Source organism: Delphinapterus leucas, chromosome 3 (genome assembly GCF_059928025.1).
Source record: "Delphinapterus leucas isolate spDelLeu-1000000601 "Yukka" chromosome 3, BTC_Dleu_Yukka2, whole genome shotgun sequence".
NCBI lineage: Eukaryota > Metazoa > Chordata > Mammalia > Artiodactyla > Monodontidae > Delphinapterus > Delphinapterus leucas.
In genome coordinates, this window is record NC_143131.1 from 157,023,072 (window position 1) to 157,045,036 (window position 21,965).

The following is a 21,965-nucleotide window of genomic DNA, read 5'->3' on the forward strand; positions in this document are numbered from 1 at the left end:
AGAGTGTAAAGGCAAGTCACTCTGACAGAGTTGTCATACCTCACAGAATTTCTAGTCAGAATATGTATAAAACAATACAAAAATAAATAAATAAATAAACATATCATAATCAACTGTTAAAAACCGGTGTGAGGGCTTCCCTGGTAGCGCAGTGGTTGAGAGTCCACCTGCCAATGCAGGGGACATGGGTTCATGCGCCGGTCTGGGAAGATCCCACATGCCGTGGAGCAGCTGGGCCCATGAGCCATGGCCGCTGAGCCTGCGCATCCGGAGCCTGTGATCTGCAATGGGAGAGGCCACAACAGTGAGAGGCCTGCGTACAGCAAAAAAAAAAACGGTGTGATAGGGACTTTCCTGGTAGTAAGACTCCCCACTTCCACTGCAGAGGGCATGGGTTCGATCTCTGGAATCGCATGGAGCAGCCAAAAAAAAAAAAAAGATGAAAAAAAAACAAACACAAAAAACAGTGATAAAGGAAAAATCTTAAAGCCAGAGGAAAAAAATGAACACACAGAAAAAATAAAGATTATACCAGATCTCCTGGAAACAATATAAGCAAGAAGACAGGGGAGCAAAATCTTTTAAAATACTGAAAGAAGAAAGTTAACTTACTAAAATTCTTTAACCTACCAGCAAAATCTTTCAAAAATGAAGGCTGAGACTCAGACACAGAAAACAAATTTATGGTTACAAAAGGGGAAAGGGGGCTGGGGAGAGGGATAAATTAGAAGGTTGAGATTAACATATACACACTACTATATACAAAATAGATAACCAACAAGGACCTACTATATAGCACAGAGCACTATATTTTGTAATAAACTACAAGGGAAAAGAATCTGAAAATGAATATATAGAGAATATATATATATATATACAACTGAATATATACAACTGACTCACTCTGCTGTACCCCTGAAACTAACATGATATTGTAAATCAAGTATACTTCAAGAAAAATAAATAAATGAAAATTTAAAGGTAAAAAAAAAAAAATGAAGGCTACTAAATGTAATATGATATCCTGGATTAGATCCTAGAACAGAAATAGGTTAGTAGTGGAAAATCTGGTGAATCTGAATGAAGTCTAGAGTTTAGTTAATGCAATAGTGTTAATGTCTCAGTTCTGAAAAATGCACCATGGTTATAATGTTAAAAAGATGTTAACATTAGAAGAAAGTGAGTGAATGGTATAAAGAAACCTGTTACTAACTTTCCAACATTTTAACAAGTCTAAATTATTCCAAACTAAAAACTTTATTGGAAAAAAAAGACAAAACAGAGACTTTTCAGATATACTAACACTGAAACAATTAATTGCCAGCAGACCCACAAACAAAAAACAAAGTCCTTCAGGCAGGACTGGATTGTGGGCCTCCCTCCGTTTAATTCATATGTTCAATACCTAATGTGATGGTATTTAGAGTTGCCTCCTTTGGGAGGTAATTATGATTACATGAAGTCATTAAGGTGGGACCCTCATGATGGAATTAATGCCCTTATAAGAGGAAACACCAGAGAGCTTGCTGTCTTTCTCCCAGTACATGCAGAAAAGAAAAGCCATATGAGTACATGGTGAGAAAGTAGCCATCTGAAACTCAAGGAGAGAGTTCTTACCAGACACTGACCCTTCTGGCACTTTGATCTCGGACGTCTCCAGAATTGTTAGGAAGTAAATTTACATGTTTAAGCTACCTAGTCCATGGCATAAGAAAAACATGACACCAGATGTAAATACAGAGTTACACAAAGAAATGAAAAGCACCAAAAATGGAAACTACATGAATAACTACATGACTGTTTCTCTTTATCGTCAAACAATAACTATTTAACAAAATAATAATAATGTATTATGGGGTTTACAATACATGTACAAGTAAAATGCATGACAACAGTAACAAAGTTGGGGAGGGATAATAACAGTAAACTATTGTAAGATGATTATATTATACACGAAGTGGTATGGCATCACTTGAAGGTAGACTGTGATAGGCTAAATATGCATACTAAAAATAACCACTAAAATAAAAAAGCATTATAACCAGCAAGTCAAAAATGGAGATCAAATGGGATCATAGGGAGGGAGGGAGGGAGGGAGGGAGGGAGGGAGGGAGGGAGGGAGAGAGATTATAAAAAATACTTGATTGACAAAAAGTAGGCAGAGTACCTAAACAGACACACCAGTCAAAATGGCCATCATCAAAAAGTCTACAAACAATAAATGCCGGAGAGAGTGTAGAGAAAAGGGAACCCTCCTACACTGCCGGTGGGAATGTAAATTGGTGCAGCCACTATGGAGCACAGCATGGAGGTTCCCCAAAAAACTAAAAATAGAGTTGCCATATGATCCAGCAATCCCACTCCTGGGCATATATCCAGACAAAACTATAATTTGAAAAGATACATGCACCCCAATGTTCATAGCAGCACTATTTACAACAGCCAAGACATGAGGGCAACCTAAATACCCATCGACAGATGAATGGTTAAAGAAGTTGTGGTATATATGTATACAATGAAATATTACTCAGCCATAAAGAAAAAGAAATAATGCCATTTACAGCTACATGGATGGACCTAGAGATTATCATACTAAGTGAAGTAAGTCAGAAAGAAAAAGGGATTTCCCTGGTGGTCCAGTGATTAAGAATACGCCTTCCAATGCATGGGACGCAGGTTCAATTGCTGGTCAGGGAACTAAGATCCCACATGCCGCGGGGCAACTAACCCCATGTGCCACAACTAGAGAGCCCGCATGCCACACCACAACACAGCCAAAAATAAATAAATATTAAAAAAAAAAAAGAATCTGGGGCTTCCCTGGTGGCAGTGGTTGAGAGTCTGCCTGCCGATGCAGGGGACACGGGTTCGTGCCCCGGTCCGGGAAGATCCCACATGCCGCAGAGCAGCTAGGCCCCGTGAGCCATGGCCGCTGAGCCTGCGCATCCGGAGCCTGTGCTCCGCAACAGGAGAGGCCACAACAGTGAGAGGCCCGCGTACCACAAAAAAATAAAAATAAAAAATCTGCCTTCCAATACAGGGGATGCGAGTTACATCCTTGGTCAGGGAACTAAGATCCCACATGCCGCAGGGCAACTAAGCCTGCACGCCACAACCACTGAGCATGTGAGCCACAACTAGAAAGCCCGTGTTCTGCAACTACAGAGCCCACGCACTCTGCAGCCCCTGCGCTGCAACTACTGAGCCCACATGCCAAAACTAGAGAGAAGCCTGCACACCACAATGAAAGATCCTGCATGCCACAACGAAGACCCCGAGTGCTGCAACTAAGACCTGACACAGTCAAGAATAGAATAAATATTTTTAAAAAAGAGGGAAGACAAATACCATATGATATCACTTATATGTGTCATCTCACATATGACACAAATGAACTTATCTACGAAACAGAAACAGACTTGTGGTTGCCAGGGTGGGGGATAGAGGAGAGTTGGATTGGGAGTTTGGGACTAGCAGATGCAAACTATTATATATAGAATGGATAAACAACAAGATCCTATTGTATAGGACAGGGAACTATACTGAGTATCCTGTAATAAACCATAATGGAAAAGAATATGAGAAAGAATATGTATGTATATAAATGAATCACTTTGCTGTACACCAGAAACTAACACAACACTGTATATCAACTATACTTCAATAAAAAAATAAAATAAATAAACAGACTCACAGACATAGAAAACAAACTTATGGTTACCAAAGGGAAAAAGGGTGGGGAGAGATAAATTAGGAGCTGGGGGTTAACAGTTACACACTATTATATATAAAACAGATAAACAACAAGGTCCTACCGTATAGCACAGGGAACTATATTCAGTATCTTGTAATAACCTATAATGGAAAAGAATCTGAGAAAGAATATATATATACATATCTGAATCACTTTGCTATACACCAAAAACTAATACAACATTGTAAACCAGCTACACTTCAATAAAAAATTAAAAAAAAAAACAAAAACTTGAGTGATCCAAAAAAGGTGCCCCCCAAAATCAAAAAAGGACATAAAGATGGCACAAATTAAAAACAAACATCAAGACAATATATTCAAATCTAACTATATCAATAATCACATAAAACTTGAATGGTCTAAATACCCAAATTAAAGACAGAGACTGTCAGAATGGTAATAAAGACTCAACTATATGTGCTGCCTACAAGAAATTCACATTTCTTTTACATTTAAATGAGATCCTTAAATTAAATTTAAATGTAATTTAAAAGAAAAATTTTAATTACATTTAAATGTAAAGATACAAAAAGATTCAAAATAAGAGGATGAAAACAGAAATACTACAGTAAAACAAGTCAAAAGAAAGCTTGATGGCCACAGCATAATGGAAATAACAACAAAGGAAACACACTCATGAGCTGCACTTAGAAAAAGTCACCCAGTGAAGAGAGACAGAAACCTATGAAGGATTCTACACTAGATAACGAGGTTGACACACCTATAATATAAGGAACATTTGAGAAGTTTATAATGGTTTAAAATAGTTTTCTTTCAAAATGTTGGGACTGTTGAAAGTTTTAAATTTTACAGGCATAGGTTTTGATGTTTAAAACTTATTTTAAGGGAGAAAAATCCCTTGACGTTGCTTAAACATTAAAAGTAATTAAATTGTTAATTGGACTTGTGCAGTATTAACAGCTACGTCATACAGTAAATGTGGGGAAAATCCATTTAGAAAATGATAAATTGCTTTTCCAGAATTACCATTGTGGCATATTTTCAATTAGTTAATTGTAATTCATAGTAGCAAAAGTTACATTTTTAAAACTACTTGTATAAACATTTTTCCCAAATACTATGGTTCTTGTGCATAGTTTTTTTTTTTTAATATTTATTTTATTCATTTGGTTGCACTGGGTCTTGATTGCAGCTCGCCAGCTCCTTAGTTGCAGCACATGTGCTCCTTAATTGTGGCCGGTGGGCTCCTTAGTTGCAGCTCGCCTCTCCTTAGTTGTGGCATGCGAACTCTTAGTTGCAGCACGCATGTGGGATCTAGCTCCCTGACCAGGGATCGAGCCCGGGCCCCCTGAATTGGGAGCATGGAGTCTTAACCAGTGTGGCACCAGGGAAGTCACTGTGCATAGTTTTTAAGAATCTTGGATTTAGAGACTGTCTTTTCACAAATTATAGGTTTTACAGAAATTGAAGAATTTTGACAGATAAAATGTTGCTTCTATATAAGTAATGATTCTCTACCTTTTATCAAAAGTTCATCTTAGGGCTTCCCTGGTGGCGCAGTGGTTGAGAGTCTGCCTGCCGATGCAGGGGACACGGGTTCGTGCCTCAGTCCGAGAGGATCCCACATGCCGCGGAGCGGCTGGGCCCGTAAGCCATGGCCGCTGAGCCTGCACGTCCAGAGCCTGTGCTCCCCAACGGCAGAGGCCACAACAGTGAGAGGCCTGCGTACCGCAAAAAAAAAGTTCATCTTAATCTCCTACATTGTGTTACATTATACGGCTTCTCTGTAACAATGTGTAGTTTATATGCCTTTTTGTATCACAACCAGATAACCAACTAAAGTTGAAGTGACAATCCTACAAAATACAAAAGTCTTATTTCTGAAGACAATTTCAATTTGGGGAGTTTTGTTAAATCACATGACTTTCATGCACTGGGCAGAATGGACTATAGGAATGAATCTGGCTTTAGGGTTATTAACCTTCTTGAAGTCAACCATCTAAGATCCTATATAAGCACTAATGGACAAAATTCAAAACTAAATGATAAAAGTTTATTTTTGAGAAATGTCTCAAGTTTTGAAGGTTTTTTTTTTTAAGGAACACTCATTAAGGAAGTCACTGAAGTAGTATTTTTTAAACTGGAAAAAATCAATCCATGATGCCTCTAAAGTAAATCTAGGTAAATACCATATAAACTAAGCTAGTTGAAAACATGGCTATATTAGAAGGGAATTTTATTCTCATTCCTATATTATATATGTGACAGAATTGCAAAGAATGGAAATATTTATTTCTTCTAGGCAGCAGAAAAAGTAAGAGTGACTCGTATTTAATAGTCTGTAATATTAACATATATGGACTATATATCAGGATGAAGCAGTGTTAACACAAGATAGCATTTCTAAAATATTATTTTGAACATTAGGTCATTTGGTAATTTTCTATAGTTAAAAGATACTTCTCATGTTTTGAAACGAAATAAATGCGGGGAAATGGCTTAATTATAATTTTAGGCCCGCAGTTTGTAAGCTCCAGAAAAAGTGTATTTGCATGTGACAGGCATTGTATGCTTTAACCTCATGGATAACTATTTTTATCTACAGGTGAAAAGTTTTAATTATTTTAATAACTAGATATTTTGCTTTTCAGAGGTCTTAAAATGGAAGTAGACCCATTGTTTTGAGGGAATTCCATTACTTTATACAAAAACCAGTCATTCTACGTTTAGTCCTTAATAAAATTTTAATTTGGACAGATTTATTCCAGCTAAGCCATAAATGTTAACATGTAAACTTGTTTTTATTAAAGAATTGTCCTATGGGGACTTTCCTGGCAGTCCAGTGGTTAAGACCCATGCTTTGACTGCAGGGGGCATGGGTTCGATCCCTGGTCAGGGAACTAAGATCCTGCATGCCGCATGGCACGGTCAAAAAAAAAAAATTCCCCTATCAATAAAAAGAAGGGAACTCCCCAGCAGTCCAGTGGTTAGGACTCCACGCTTCCACTGCTGAGAACACAGATTCAATCCCTGATCGGGGAAGCAAAATCTCGCAAGTCACACAGCGCAGCCAAAAAAAAAAAAAAAAAAAAAAAGAAAACTGGAGTAGCTATATATTACTATCATAAGAAGTAAATATCAGAGCAAAGATTATCACCAGTGATTAAAAAAAGGTTATTTCATAACAATAACGGGCTCAATCAAGAGAGAAAAATCCTAAATGTTCACACACCTAATAACAAAACTTCAAAATACATGAAACAAAAATTGACAGAACTGAAAAGAGAAATAGGCAAATCCACAATTATAGTCAAAGGCTATAATACTTCCCTCAAAATATTTGTAGAATATTTGGAGAAAAACAATAAGGATATAGTAAATTTGACAACATTATCAACCAACTTGACCAGATTGACATTTATAGAAAACACCACCCAAAATACACATTCTTCTCAAGTACACACAGAATATTTACCAAGATAAATGATATTCTAGGTCATAAAACAAGTTTCAATCAATTTAAAAAGGATTCAAATGTACAAAGTATATACGACCAATGTAATTAAATCAGAAATAACTAACAGAAAAACCTAGAAAAATTTCCAAGTATTTAAAAACTAAATGTTGTACCTCTAAATAACCTATGAATCAAAGAAGAAATCAAAGGGAAATTAGAAAGTATTTTGAACTAAATGAAAATGAAAACACAACATGTAAAGAATTTGTGGGATGCTTTAGTAGTTCTTAAGCGAAAATTACACCATTAAACACCTATATTAGCAAAGAAGGTCTCTTGCTCAGCTTGACCTTAGCTTCCATTTAAGAAAGTAGAATCAAAAGAGAAAACGAAACTAAGCAGAAGAGGGACTTCCCTGGTGGTTCAGTGGGTAAGACTCTGCACTCCCAATGCAGGGGGTCCGCGTTTGATCCCTGGTCGGGGAACTAGATCCCGCATGCATGCTGCAACTAAGAGTCCGCATACCACAACTAAGAAGTCCGCATGTCGCAACTAAGAAGTCTGCATGCTGCAACTAAAGATCCCCCATGCTGCAACTAAGACCCGGTGCAGCCAAAATAAACAAATATATTTATAAATAAATAATAAAAAATAAAATAAGCAGAAGAAAGGAAATAAAGATCAAAGTAGAAATCAATTAAACTGAAAACAGAAAAATTAAACAGAAAATCAGTGAAGGCAAAAGTGATAAACCAGGCCAATCAAGATGAAGAAGAGCGAGCTGTATCAGGAATAAGAGAGGTGTTATCACCATACATTCTACAGATTTCAAAAGGTATAACAACGAAATATTATAAACAACTATTTATGACAAGAAATTCAACAACGTAGTTGAAATGGACAAATTCCTTGAAATATACAATCAAAGCTTACTCAAGAAAAGAGATAACTTTAATAGCATTATATGTATTAACGAAGTTGAAATTGTAGTTAAAATCCTTTCCACAAACAAAACTTCAAGCCCAGATGATTTTACTGGCAAATTCTATCAAACATTTAAGTTAGAAATAATATAAACTCTTCTAAAAAATTGAAGAGGATACATTTCCTAACTCATTCTATAAAGCCAAAATTACCCTGACATCAAAACCAGATAAAGACATTATAAGAAAACTACAAACCAATAACCCTCATGAAGATACGTGCAAAAATCCTAAATGAAATTTTAGCAAATCAAATCCAACATCAGGAGCAAGGGAAGTTTATCCCAAGAATGCTGGATTGATTTAATATTCAAAGATCAATGTAATTCACCACTCTGCCAGACTGAAAAAGAAAAATTATAACTTCATGTCATACACTAAGAAAAAACATTTGAAAAACAAACACTGTATGCTAACACATATATATGGAATATAAAAAAATGGTTCTGAAGAACGTAGGGGCAGGACAGGAATAAAGACGCAGACGTAGAGAATGGACTTGAGGACACGGAGAGGGGGAAGTGAGAGAGTGCCATGGACATATATACAGTACCAAATGTAAAATAGATACCTAGTGGGAAGCAGCAGCACAGCACAGGGAGATCAGCTTGGTGCTTTGTGACCACCTAGAGGGGTGGGATAGGGAGGGTGGGAGGGAATGCAAGAGGGAGGGGATATGGGGATATATGTATATGTATAGCTGATTCACTCTGTTATAAGGCAGAAACTAACACACCATTGTAAAGCAATTATACTCCAATAAAGATGTTAAAAAAGAAAAAAGAAAAAACATTTGACAAAATCCAATACCCATTCCTGATCAAAACTCTCAGATGGTTTTACTTTTAGAGCACATAGTTATGCCTAAGCTCTCTTTCATAAAGGGTTGAACAGATACTAACAACAAAACAAATGCTATGAGATTCAAAAAACTATTCTCTAAAAGATGGAGAAAAAAATGGCAGACAGGAATTTATCTTTCCATTTCCAGGAAAGCTAAAACTTATCCAACTGAAATACTTCAAATTTACAACTGAGAATCCTGAAAATGGGGAATTGAAGATTGAAGAAGACAAGAATAATTACAGGTGGACCCTGAACAACGAGAGGGTTATGGGTACTGACCCTCCGCAGAGTCAAAAAATTGTGTATAACTTACAGGCGGCACCCTATATATACACGGATCCTCCATATCTGCAAATCCTCCATAACTGCAGTTCTGCATCTGCAGGTTCAACCAACCACAGATCATGTAATACAGTAATATTTACTACTGAAAAAAATCCATGTATAAGTGGACTCATGTAGTTCAAACCTGTGTTGTTCAAGGATCAACTGTAGATCCAATTCATTAACTGGCCCCATGGATTGTTTTGGGACCAACAGAATCCAACTGGTTACTGATCCTTATGTGCATCTTTCTTCAGGCAGTGAGGCAGATGATCCAACTGATATCAAAGAAGTGATTTCATGATACAGCACGCTTTTTGTACTCTCTTATATAAATGTGTTTCTTACAATATGTCTACCAGCTTATATCATACAATAGAAGCTTTTAATAAACAGTTAATATGTACTGCAGACTTATTATGTGTCAGGTACTTTAAATACATCACCTCATTTAATTCCTCTCAAAATTCCTGTAAGGACTTCCCAGGTGGCACAGTGGTTAAGAATCCACCTGCCAATGCAGGGGACATGGGTTCGATCCCTGGGCTGGAAGATCCCACATGCCACGGAGCAACTAAGCCCATACACCACAACTACTGAGCCTGTGCTCTAGAGCCCACGAGCCACAACTACTAAGCCCACGAGCCACAACTACTAAGCCCACGTGCCACAACTACTAAAGCCCACGCACCTAGAGCCCGTGCTCCACAACAAGAAGCCACCGCAATGAGAGGCCTGCACACCGCAACAAAGAGTAGCTCCCGCTTGCCACAACTAGAGAAAGCCCATGTGAAGCAACGAAGACCCAACACAGCCAAAAATAAAATAAATTTATTAAAAAAAAAAAAAGATACATGCACCCCTATGTTCATAGCAGCACTGTTCACAATAGCCAAGATATGGAAACAACCTAAATGTCCATCAACAGATGAGTGGAGAAAGGAGATGTGATACATATATACAATGGAATGCTACTCAGCCATAAAAGAGAACGAAATAATGCCATTTGCAGCAACATGGATGCAACTAAAGATTATCATACTGAGTGAAGTAAGTCAGAAAGAGAAAGACAAATACCATATGATATCACTTACATGTGGAATCTAAAATACAACATGAACCTATCTATGAAACAGAAACAAAATCACGGACATAGAGAACAGATTGGTGGTTGCCAAAGGGGGAGTGGGTTGGGGGAGGGATGGAGTGGGAGGTTGGGGTTAGCAGCTGTAAACTTTTATATATAGAGTGGATAAACAACAAGTTCCGACTGTATAGCTCTATATAGAGAACTATATCTGGTATCCTATGATAAACCACAATGGAAAAGAATATTTTTAAAAAAGAATGTATATATACATACATATACAAAAAACTGAATCACTTTTCTATACAGCAGTAATTAACACAACATTTTAAATCAATTATACTTCAATTTAAAAAAGAAAGGGAGGGACGGAGGGAGGAAGGAAGGAAGGAAGAAAGAAAAAAGTAAGACATTTCCTGGCTTCTTCTGCACCAGAGAACTAGAATGTTTTCTTGAAGAAATATTGAAATAAATAAAACAGCAGCACCAACAAGTAAAGCTTAATACAGGTATTTTTTGATAATGTCTACTAATATAGGCCAAGCACTATTGTTAGGTATTTAAGATACAAAATTCTTAACCTCTAGGAAATCATGGTCTAGTGTTAAAGGCAGTAAAACACAGCGGCAGTTTCAAAACGGTGTGACAATCAATACTACAGAAATATAGGTTCTATGAAAGCACAAGAGATGGCCAACTGACCCCAATCTTGGAAGATCTGCAAGGACCACCCCCCGCCCGCCAAAGAAACTGACATCTAAGCTGAAGAATAAATTAAAGTTACTGCTGTCAGCAGTGCAAAGAGCAGAAGAAATATCAAGTAATTCATTTAATTTTAACCTCACAGCCCAAAAGAACGACTGTACCAACTACTTTTTTACACTGTAAAACAAAGTCTTTTTAAAAAATGCACAAAAATACCAAGATACTAAAAGAACATAAAGTAATATTAAAAATTAGTTGGGGCAGGCTTCCCTGGTGGCGCAGTGGTTGAGAGTCCGCCTGCCAATGCAGGGGACACGGGTTCGTGCCCCGGTCTGGGAGAATCCCGCAAAAAAAAAAAAAAAGAAAAATTAGTTGGTAGACCAGTTTTATGAACAAATCCTAGTAAATCTTAAAGAACAGAAAATTCCTCTACTATTTAAACTGGTAGAACATTAAAATAATGAAAAGCTTCCTCTATTTTATACCATAAACCTAATCCTAAAAATCTGATGAAAACAATACCAAAAAAGGACAATTACATAAAACAAACGCCACTAGGAATACAGATGCAAACTCATAAATGATATACCAAGAAAGAAAATTCAATATTATGTTAATGTAATACATCATGACCAAGTAAGATTTACTCCAGAAATGCGAAGATGTTCCAAAATTTAAAACTGTATTAATATATAATATTAACTGATAACAGGAGAAAAGCTGTATCATCATCTTGCTAAATAATGAAATTTGATTAAATACTTGATTAAACATACATTTCTAAAAATACTAATAGTAAATAAGCAGTTAAAGAATATTTCTGAAACATAATAAAGAACAGAAATATGAAACATATAGCAATACATCAGAATACTTCCACAATTAAATTCAAGATAAAGATGTACTCTATCACTGACATCAATCAACATTATTGCGGAGTCTATAGTCAATGCAATAAAACAAGCAAAAAAGTTAATTGTAAACACTAGAAAGGAAAAGAGAAAAATTATCATTATTAGCAGATATAAGTGCCTATCTAAAAAACATAAGATAATCAACTGAATATTTATTTCAAAAATATGTTACAGATCAATGGAACAAAATAGAAAATCCAAAAACTAACCTATTTACAGACAAGATTTTAATTTACAATAAAGGTGAAATTTCAAATCTTTGGAGAAAGGATAGATTGCTGAAAAACATTGGTAGAGGGGGCTTCCCTGGTGGCGCAGTGGTTGAGGGTCCGCCTGCCGATGCAGGGGACACGGGTTCATGCCCCGGTCCTGGAGGATCCCACATGCCGTGGAGCGGCTGGGCCCGTGGGCCATGGCCGCTGAGCCTGCGCGCCCGTAGCCTGGGCTCCACAGCAGTGAGAGGCCCGCGTCCCGCAAAAAAAAAAAACAAAAAACAAAAAACAAAAAAAAACATTGGTAGAAGTGCCTAACCACTGAGACTCAGTTTTTCAATATAAATGTACATTGTTTAGAGACACATGTAAATGTGGTAGCAATGTAAAGAAAAGAATGGAAAAGATAAATATAGTAGTTACCTCTGGATGTGTGGAAAGAGACGCATTTGGGGAGGGTCCACACTAAGTCAAGAGGGCTTCAAATATGGTGAATATATGTGTTCAGATTCTTTTTTTTAAACTATGCATTTACATATTATGCACTCTCCTGTACATACAATATATTTGACAATTTTTAAAAATTTAATGAGATAAATCTGTATGTGCTGAGAAAGATCTACAAGTAATATTAAGTGAAAAAGCAAAACATTATGTGTCACATGATTCGTTTCCTGTAAAAGTTTTTATTGATGGTATGATGGATAAAGATTTTTTTTTCTGGAAGAATACAGAAGAAACTGTTACCTTTCATTAAATGTACACTGACTCAGATGTACATCCTCATTTTACACCTTTCTACACTGTTTTATTTTCAAACACTTTTGAACTGTTTTTATTCTGTTTTGATTTTTTAACAGGCATGTATATAACTTTTTTTTTTTTTTTGCGGTACGCGGGCCTCTCACTGTTGTGGCCTCTCCCGTCGCGGAGCACAGGCTCTGGACGCGCAGGCTCAGCGGCCATGGCTCACGGGCCCAGCCGCTCCGCGGCATGTGGGATCTTCCCGGACCGGGGCATGAACCCGTGTCCCCTGCATCGGCAGGCGGACTCCCAACCACTGAGCCACCAGGGAAGCCCTAACTTTTTAATATACATGTACATGTATAACTATTTTACTCTTGTCAATATTAAGTTTAGTTATCCAAATAGTAGCATCAATGGATTGTTCTCTTCTTTATACTTTTACACTTTAAAGAAGAACTATTTAGACAAAATCCTAATTAAAAATCAGACTACAAGAACGTTCCCCCCCAGAAAAACAAATATCCAACAGAAATATGAAAAACTGTTCCATCTTGCTTATTATTAAAAACATACTTCTGATTATCAAGTTGGGAAAAATAAAAAATGTCATAAGTCTTTGCAGGGAACAAGGAAATTAACACACTACTGATAAGAATATAAATGAGACTATTCAGGCTGTAAAGGTTCTGATAGAGTATACCACATTGAAATTCTAAACTGATTTTGTAGGGATTATGGAGTCAAGGATTTCTAAGCAAGCAAGTACAAAGATCTAAAATTTAAATTCTTAGAAAAGAGCTGGAGTAAGCTAAGTGAAATTTAGAGAGAAAAAACTGAAGGCAGAGAAGCAAGTTAAGAGTCTGCTATAAGAACTCAAATAACAAGTGATCAAGAAAATAAATGAAAAATGGAACAGGAAGGACAGATGTGAGTGTCATTTAAGAGGTTAAACGCTAAAGGATGTGGGACTCCCCTGGTGGTCCAGTGGTAAAGAACCCGCCTCCCAATGCAGGGGATGCGGGTTCAATCCCTGGTCGGGGAACTAAGATCCCACATGCCACGGGGCAACTACTGAGCCCGCACACCTCAACTAGAGAACTGTGTGCCTCAAACTACAAAGCCCACGTGCTCTGGAGCCCGAAAGCCACAACTACAGAGACCAACAAGCTCTGGAGCCCATGCACCACAATCAGAGAGAGAAAACCCTCGCACCACAACGAAGATCCCACATGCCGCAACAAAGACCCGACGCAGCCAAAAATAAAAATAAATTTTAAAAAAAAAGAAAAATCATATTAGAAAAGCTAATCATTTGTGGTGAATGATTAGGTATAAAACATGAGATAGATGAAAGAGTTAGGGATAATTCTGAGCTTTATAACTTGAGGTAAATGAGTGGTTCTACCATCAAATGAGATAGAAGATAAAGAAGAGTGAGAGGTAAACTTAGAGGAAAAAACTATGACTTACTTCACTGGCTTACTGGATGTGACCTATAGACAGGTACAAATCTCCAATTAACAAATGGAAACAGGGAACAAAGGAAAGATGTTAAGATCTATTACAGCACTGTCCAACAAAGCTTTCTACAATGAAGGAAATGTTCTATACCTGCGCTAACACAGCAGGTACTAGAGGTGACTAGTGCAAGAAAGGAACTGATTTTTCCTTGTGTTTAATTTTAATTAATTTAAATTTAAATAGCTACAGGTGGCTAGTTGCTACCACATTGGACAGAGTATATCTAGAGACTTAAAAGGCATTTCCATTGTCTTTCTCTCACTTTCCAAACATATGAAAATTAAGATTCACATCTAACTTATTCAAATAGTTTTAAAATATCACCTTCAGTTAATATAAAACTGAGGAACTATGATCCATCCTCAGCCAAACAGTATGATTTCTTTCTTTTAAGTAATTCTTTTTTTTTTTTCGGTACGCGGGCCTCTCACTGTTGTGGCCTCTCCCGTTGTGGAGCACAGGCTCCGGACGCGCAGGCCCAGCGGCCATGGCTCATGGGCCCAGCTGCTCCGTGGCATGTGGGATCTTCCCAGACCGGGGCACAAACCCATGTCCCCTGCATCGGCAGGCGGACTCTCAACCACTGTGCCACCAGGGAAGCCCTTAAGTAATTCTTAATTCCATTTACAAATCAAAATGAAGCTAAGTAAAAACTGCATGGTCAGGACTTCCCTGATGGTCCAGTGGTTAAAACTTCGCCTTCCAATGCAGGGGGTGCGGGTTTGATCCCTGGTCGGGGAGCTAAGATCCCACATGTCTCCCGGCCAAGAAACCAAAACATAAAACAGAAGAAATATTGTAACAAATTCAATAAAGACTTAAAAATGGTCAACAACAAAAAAAAAACCTTAAAAAAATTTTTTAAATTTTTAAAAAAATCAAAAAACTTCATGGTGTCATTAAGGTATATTCTCACAAAACAAACCAGTCACAGATAAGGAGGCCTAGTCTGAGACCTAGTGCTCTACTCTTCATAATACTGACCTCTCCATCACTATCAGATATCACAATGAATGCATCCTCAAGTCTACGCTTCTTCTTCACATTGACAGGACTGGTAGTTTCTATATCTTTCTTCTCCAGGTTCTGAGCTTCAGAGACTTCTTTAATTTTTTTCTTTCTCCGTGGCATCCTTTTGTCTGAAATACAACGAAAAATAATTTAAAGTATAAGTTTTTTAGATGCTATTTGTAATTTGGTCATGTAAAAAAAAAGATATGCATCTAACAGAAGTAAAACTGGATTTCTGAACTCTTCTACTACTCATTAAGATTTTTTCTATAAAGGAAAAAATACATATATAAATATATAAACCTCATCTCTTCAGCGATATTTCAATAGGAAAAATACAATAATTTATCCTAGTTCCTTAAACATTAACTTAAATAATTGGTCCTCTTGACTATATATTATTACTTATTTAAAAGTTTTTTTTTAATACCAGTGCCTCAACCCAATAAAGGACATCTTCAAAATACCCACTGCTAATATCATACTTAAAGGTGAAAGACTAAATGCTTTCCTCTTAGGACAGGAACAAGACAAGAATGTCTGCTTTCATCATTTCTATTGAACATTATACTGGAGGCTCTAGACAGGTCAATTAAGCAAGAAGAAGAAATAAAAGACATCCAAATAGGAAAGGAAGAAGTAAAACTACTGCCTTTTGTAGATGGCATGATCTTGTATTCAAAAAAAAAGAACTAAGAAATCCACTAAAAAACTGTTATAATTAATTAAAGAGTTCAGCAAGATTGCTGGATACAAGGTAAATATACAAAAAGCAATTATACTGTTATCTACTAGCAATAAATAATCCAAAAGTGAAAATTTTAAATTCCATTCTTAATAGCATCAAAAATAATAAAATTCTTAAATAATAATAAAATTCTTAACAAAATTTAACAAAAGTGCAAAACCTGCAACTGAAAACTTTAAAATATTGTTGAAAGATATAAAAGATCTAAGTAAATGCAAAGACATCCCATGTTCATGAACCGGAAGACCTGACATTGTTAAGACAACAGTATTCCCCAAATTGCTCTACAGATACAACATAATCCCTAATACAATTCCTATTGGCTTTTTTGTAGACATAGACAAGTTGATCCTAAAATTCACATGGAAAAACAGAGGTCCCAGAATAGCCAAAATAATCTTGAAAAAAGGGAACAAAGCTGAAGGACTCACACATCTCAATTTCAAAACTTACTACAAAGCTATATCATCAAGATCGTGTGGCACTGGCACAAGAATAGAAATAAAGATAAATGGAATAGAAGAACTATTCATTATATGAGAGTCAGGAAAACACCCACACGTTTGCTATCAATTGCTTTCGACAAAGGTACCAAGATAGTTCAATGGGCAAAGTATAAGTTTCTTCAATAAATGGTACTGGGACAACCAGATATCCAAATGCAAAAGAATGAAACTGGACCTCTACCTCGCATAATAAAGAACTGCACGAAATAAATGGATCAAAGACCTGAATGAAAGAGCAAAACCTATAAAATTCTTAAGCAAAACATATGCATAAAGCTTTGTCATCTTGGACAGGCAATAGTTTGTTAAATATGACATAAAAAGCATAAACAACAATGGGACTTCCCTGGTGGCGCAGTGGTTAAGAATCCACCTGCCAATGCATGGGACATGGGTTCAAGCCCTGGTCCGGGAAGATCCCACATGCCACACAGCAACTAAACCCATGCACCACAACTACTGAAGCCTGCATGCCTAGAGCCCATGCTCTGCAAAAGAGAAGCCATCGCAGTGAAGCACACGCACCGCAATGAAGAGCAGCCCCCACTTGCCGCAACTAGAGAAAGCCTGTGCGCAGCAACAAAGACCCAACGCAGCCAAAAATAAATAAATAAAATAAACATATGTATTTTTTTTAAAAAGCATAAGCAACAAAAGAAAGAACAGATAAACTGGGCTTCATCTTATTAAAAACCTTTGTGCTCCAAACCATAATATTAAGAAAAGTTTAAAAAAATAATAAAGAATGGGAAAAATATTTGCAAAGCATCTATGTAATAAAGGAACTGTATACAGAATATATAAAGAACTCTTGCAACTCAACAGTAAAAGGGCAAATAAACCAACTATAAAATGGGCAAAGAATATGAACACACATTTCTCCAAAGAAGATATATAAATGACCAGTAAGCACATGAAAAGGTGTTCAACACAATTAGTCATCAGGCAAATGCAAAGCCCACTAATGATTGCTATTAAAAAAAAAATGGAAAACAACAAGTGCTGACGAGGATATGGAGAAATTGGAATCCTAGTATATTGTTGATGGGAATGTAAAATGGTGCAGTCACTGTGGGGGGAAAAAAGAAGGAATGAAGTATTAATACAGGCTACAACATGAATAAACCTTGAAAACATGTTTGGTCAAAGAAGGCAGTCACAAAATATCACATTTTATATGAAACATCCAGAAGAGCAAATCTATAAACATAGAAAGTAGATTAGTGGTTGTCAAGGACAGGGGGATTGGAAGAGTTGAAGAGTAACCACTAAGGGGCAAAGAGATTTCTTTTTTGAGGTAATAAAATGTTTTAAAATTCTGTACTTTTCAACTGTATGTTTTTTAATTGAAAATATAATTGATGTACAATATTATGTTATTTTCAGGTATATTAGATAGTGATTTGACATTTGCATACATTATGAAATGATCACCATAATAAGTCTAGTAACTCATCTGCCCCCATACAAAACTATTAAAATATTACTGACCATATTCCTTATGCTATTACATCCTCATGGCTTATTTATCTTTTAACTAGAGATTTATACCTCAATCCCTTTCATCAATTTTGCCCCATCTCCAATCCCCCTCCCCTTTGGCAACCACCAGTTTATTCTCTGTATCTATGAGTCTGTTTTGTTTTGTTTTTTAGATTCCACATGTAAGTGAGATCACACATCTGTACTTGTCTTTTTCTGTCAGACTTATTTCACTTAGCATAATACCCTCTAGATCTATCTATGCTGCTCCAAATGGCAAAATTTCATTTTTTTATGGCTCAGTAATATTTCACTGTGTGTGTGTGTGTGTGTGTGTGTGTGTGTGTGTGTATGACTTCTTCTTTATCCACTAACATATCAATAGACATTTAGGTTGCTTCCATATCTTGGTTACTGTAAATAATGCTGCAATTAACACTGGTGTGCATATATCTTTTCAAATTAGTGTTTTTGTTTTCTTCGGGTAAATACTCAGAAGTGAAATTGCTGGATTATATGGCAGTTCTGTTTTTTAATTTCAATTGTATAGTTTAAGTGGGTGGATTATATGGTAAGTGAATCATATCTCAAAGTTGTGGGGGGTTTTTTATTTTAAGAAAACAGCAAATGTTGTCAAGGATGTGGAGAAATTTTTTATAAATTTATTTATTTATTGGCTGCGTTGGGTCTTTGCTGCTGTGTGAGGGCTTTCTCTAGTTGCAGCAAGCAGGGACTACTCTTCATTGCGGTGCACGGGCTTCTTATTGTGGTGGCTTCTCTTGTTGCGGAGCACCGGCTCTAGGCATGTGGGCTTCAGTAGTTGTGGCACACGGGCTCAGTGGCTGTGGCTCACAGGCTCTAGAGCACAGGCTCAGTAGTTGTGGCACATGGGCTTAGTTGCTCCACGGCATGTGGGATCTTCCTGGACCAGGGCTCGAACCCATGTCCCCTGAGTTGGCAGGCAGATTCTTAACCACTGCACCACCAAGGAAGTCCCAAGGATGCAAAGAAATTAAAACTTTCATCCACTGCTAGTGAGAATATAAAATTCTGCAGCTGCTGTGGAAAATACCTTGGCAATTCCTCAAAAAGTTAAAATACACTTAGCAATTCTACTCCCAGATAAACACCCAAGAAAATTAAAAAGTATTCAAAAAAAAAAACTTGTACTTAAATGTTCATAACAGCCTTAATCATAATAGCCAAAAAATGTAAATAACCCAAATGATGAATGGATACACAAAATGTGGGACATCCATAAAATGGAATACTGGTCAGCCTTAAAAAGGAATAAAGTACTAATACATGCTACAACATGGATAAACCTTGAAAACATTATGTTAAATGAAAGCAGCCAGACACAAAAGCCCACATATTGTATGATTCTGTCTATATGAAACATCCTGAATAGACAAATCTACAGAGACAGAAAGCAGATTAAGACTGCTAGAAGTTGGAGGAGAGAGAAATATAGACTGACTACTTAATGACTATAGGGTTTCTTTTTGGGGTGATGAAAATGTTTAAAATTAGAAAGTGGTGATAGCTGCACAACATTTTGAAGGTACGAAAAGCTATTAAATTATACACTTTAAAATGACTAAAATGTTGGATTTTATGTTCTATGAATTCTACCTAAATTAAAAAAAAACCTCCCCAGGTGATTTTACATTATAACCAAAGCAGAGACTTAATGACTTAAATAGTCACTGATTTAAAAAGAACAACCTTAGGACTTCCCTGGTGGCGCAGTGGTTAAGAATCCACCTGCCAATGCAGGGGACACAGGTTCGAGCCCTGGTCCGGGAAGACCCACATGCCACAGAGCAACTAAGCCCGTGTGCCACAACTACTGAGCCTGAGTGCCACAACTACTGAAGCCTACGGGCCTAGAGCCCACGCTCCACAACAAGAGAAGCCACCACAATGAGAAGCCCACACACCACAACGAAGAGGAGCCCCCACTTGCCACAACTAGAGAAAGCCCGTGCGCAGCAACGAAGACCCAACACGGCCAATAAATAAATAAATTTATTTAAAAAAAAAAAAGAACAACCTTAGGGACTTCCCTGGTGGCATAGTGGATATGACTCCACGCTCCCAATGCAGGGGACCCAGGTTTGATCCCTGGTCAGGGAACTAGGTCCCACATGCACGCTGCAACTAAGAGTTCGCATGCCACAACTAAGGAGCCTGCCTGCCGCAACTAAAACCTAACACAACCAAATTATTTTTTTTTAAGGCAAAGCAATTTAAAAAAAAAAAAAAAAGAACAACCTTAACTGTGTTACAAACTGCTCAAATTGTTTAATCATCCAACTACTCCTAAGGGAAATGTTACATCTTATTATCAAAAAAAGTCTGTACAGGGCTGCCCTGGTGGTGCAGTGGTTAGGAGTCCGCCTGCCGATGCAAGGGACGCGGGGATTCGTGCCCCGGTCCGGGAGGATCCCACATGCCACGGAGCGGCTGGGCCCGTAAGCCGTAGCCACTGAGCCTGCGCGTCCAGAGCCTGTGCTCCGCAACGGGAGGGGCTACAGCAGTGAGAGGCCCACGTACCACCAAAAAAAAAAAAAAAAAAGTCTGTACAATCCTAGTATTAAGGGAGGATAGTAATAAAATGTACACCCAAACACTTCCAATCCAGTCATTCACAATATCATTCCCTATCATAAGAATGGAAGCTAAACACAAATTTCTATTCTTAATGCATATTTTTTAATGACTTAAGTCTTGAAGAAATCACACAGAAAAGAAGAAAATATTAAGCTAATAGGTAAATTTTTTACTGTAGTATAGATGATTTACAATATTGTGTTGGTTCCAGGTGTACAGCAAGGTGATTCGGTTTTTTTTTTTTCAGATTATTTTCCCTTACAGGTTATTATAAGATACCAAATACTGTTGTTCCCTGTGTTATACAGTAAATCCTTGATGCTTATCCATTTTATGTATAGTAGTTTGTATCTGTTAATCCCCTACTCCTAATTTATCCCTCCCCACCCTTCCCTTTCCCCATTGGTAACCGTAAGTTTGTTTTCTATGTCTGTGAGTCTGTTTCTGTTTTATATACAGATTCATTTGTATTATTTTTTAGATTCCACATATAAGTATTATTATATACTTGTCTTTCTGTCTGACTTCACTTAGTATGATAATCTCTAGGGCCATCCATGTTGTTGCAAATGGCATTATTTCATTCATTTTCATGGCTGAGTAATATTCCATTTTACACACACACACACACACACACACACACACACACACACACACACACCACATCTCCTTAAACCAATCATCTACTGATGGGCATCTAGGTTGTTTCCATGTCTTGGCTATTGTAAATAGTGCTGTTATGAACATTGGGGTGTCTGTATCTTCTCAAATTAGAGGTTTTGTTTTTCGTTTTATACAGCAGATCAAATTAGAGTTTTTTTCATCTTTTCTGGATATATGCCTAGGAGTAGGATTACTGGATCATATGGTATCTCTACTTTTACTTTTTTAAGGAACTCCATAACTGTTTTCCATAGTGGCTGCATCAATTTACATTCCCACCAACAGTATAAAAGGGTTCCCTTTTCTCCACACTCTCTCCAGCATTTGTTATTTGTAGACTTTTTGATAGTCATTTTGACCAGCGTGAGGAATCACAAGATCTGAGATATGCCTGTATATGAAATTCTAGAAAAGACTAATATAATCAA

At 37.0% G+C, this 21,965-nt stretch overlaps 1 protein-coding gene across 4 annotated transcripts in view; it reads right to left on the reverse strand.

Annotated features, from left to right (window-relative positions):
- LOC111169844 (BRCA1-A complex subunit RAP80) overlaps nt 1-21,965 on the reverse strand; it is a 137,318-nt gene that overhangs the window by 108,081 nt on the left and 7,272 nt on the right. For all 4 annotated transcript variants that reach the window (XM_089909722.1, XM_089909721.1, XM_089909724.1 and 1 more), the window contains exon 2: nt 15,496-15,650. In XM_089909722.1, coding sequence (XP_089765848.1) covers nt 15,496-15,642 — 147 coding nt within the window. In that variant the 5' untranslated portion in view covers nt 15,643-15,650. The remainder of the gene's footprint in view (nt 1-15,495; nt 15,651-21,965) is intronic.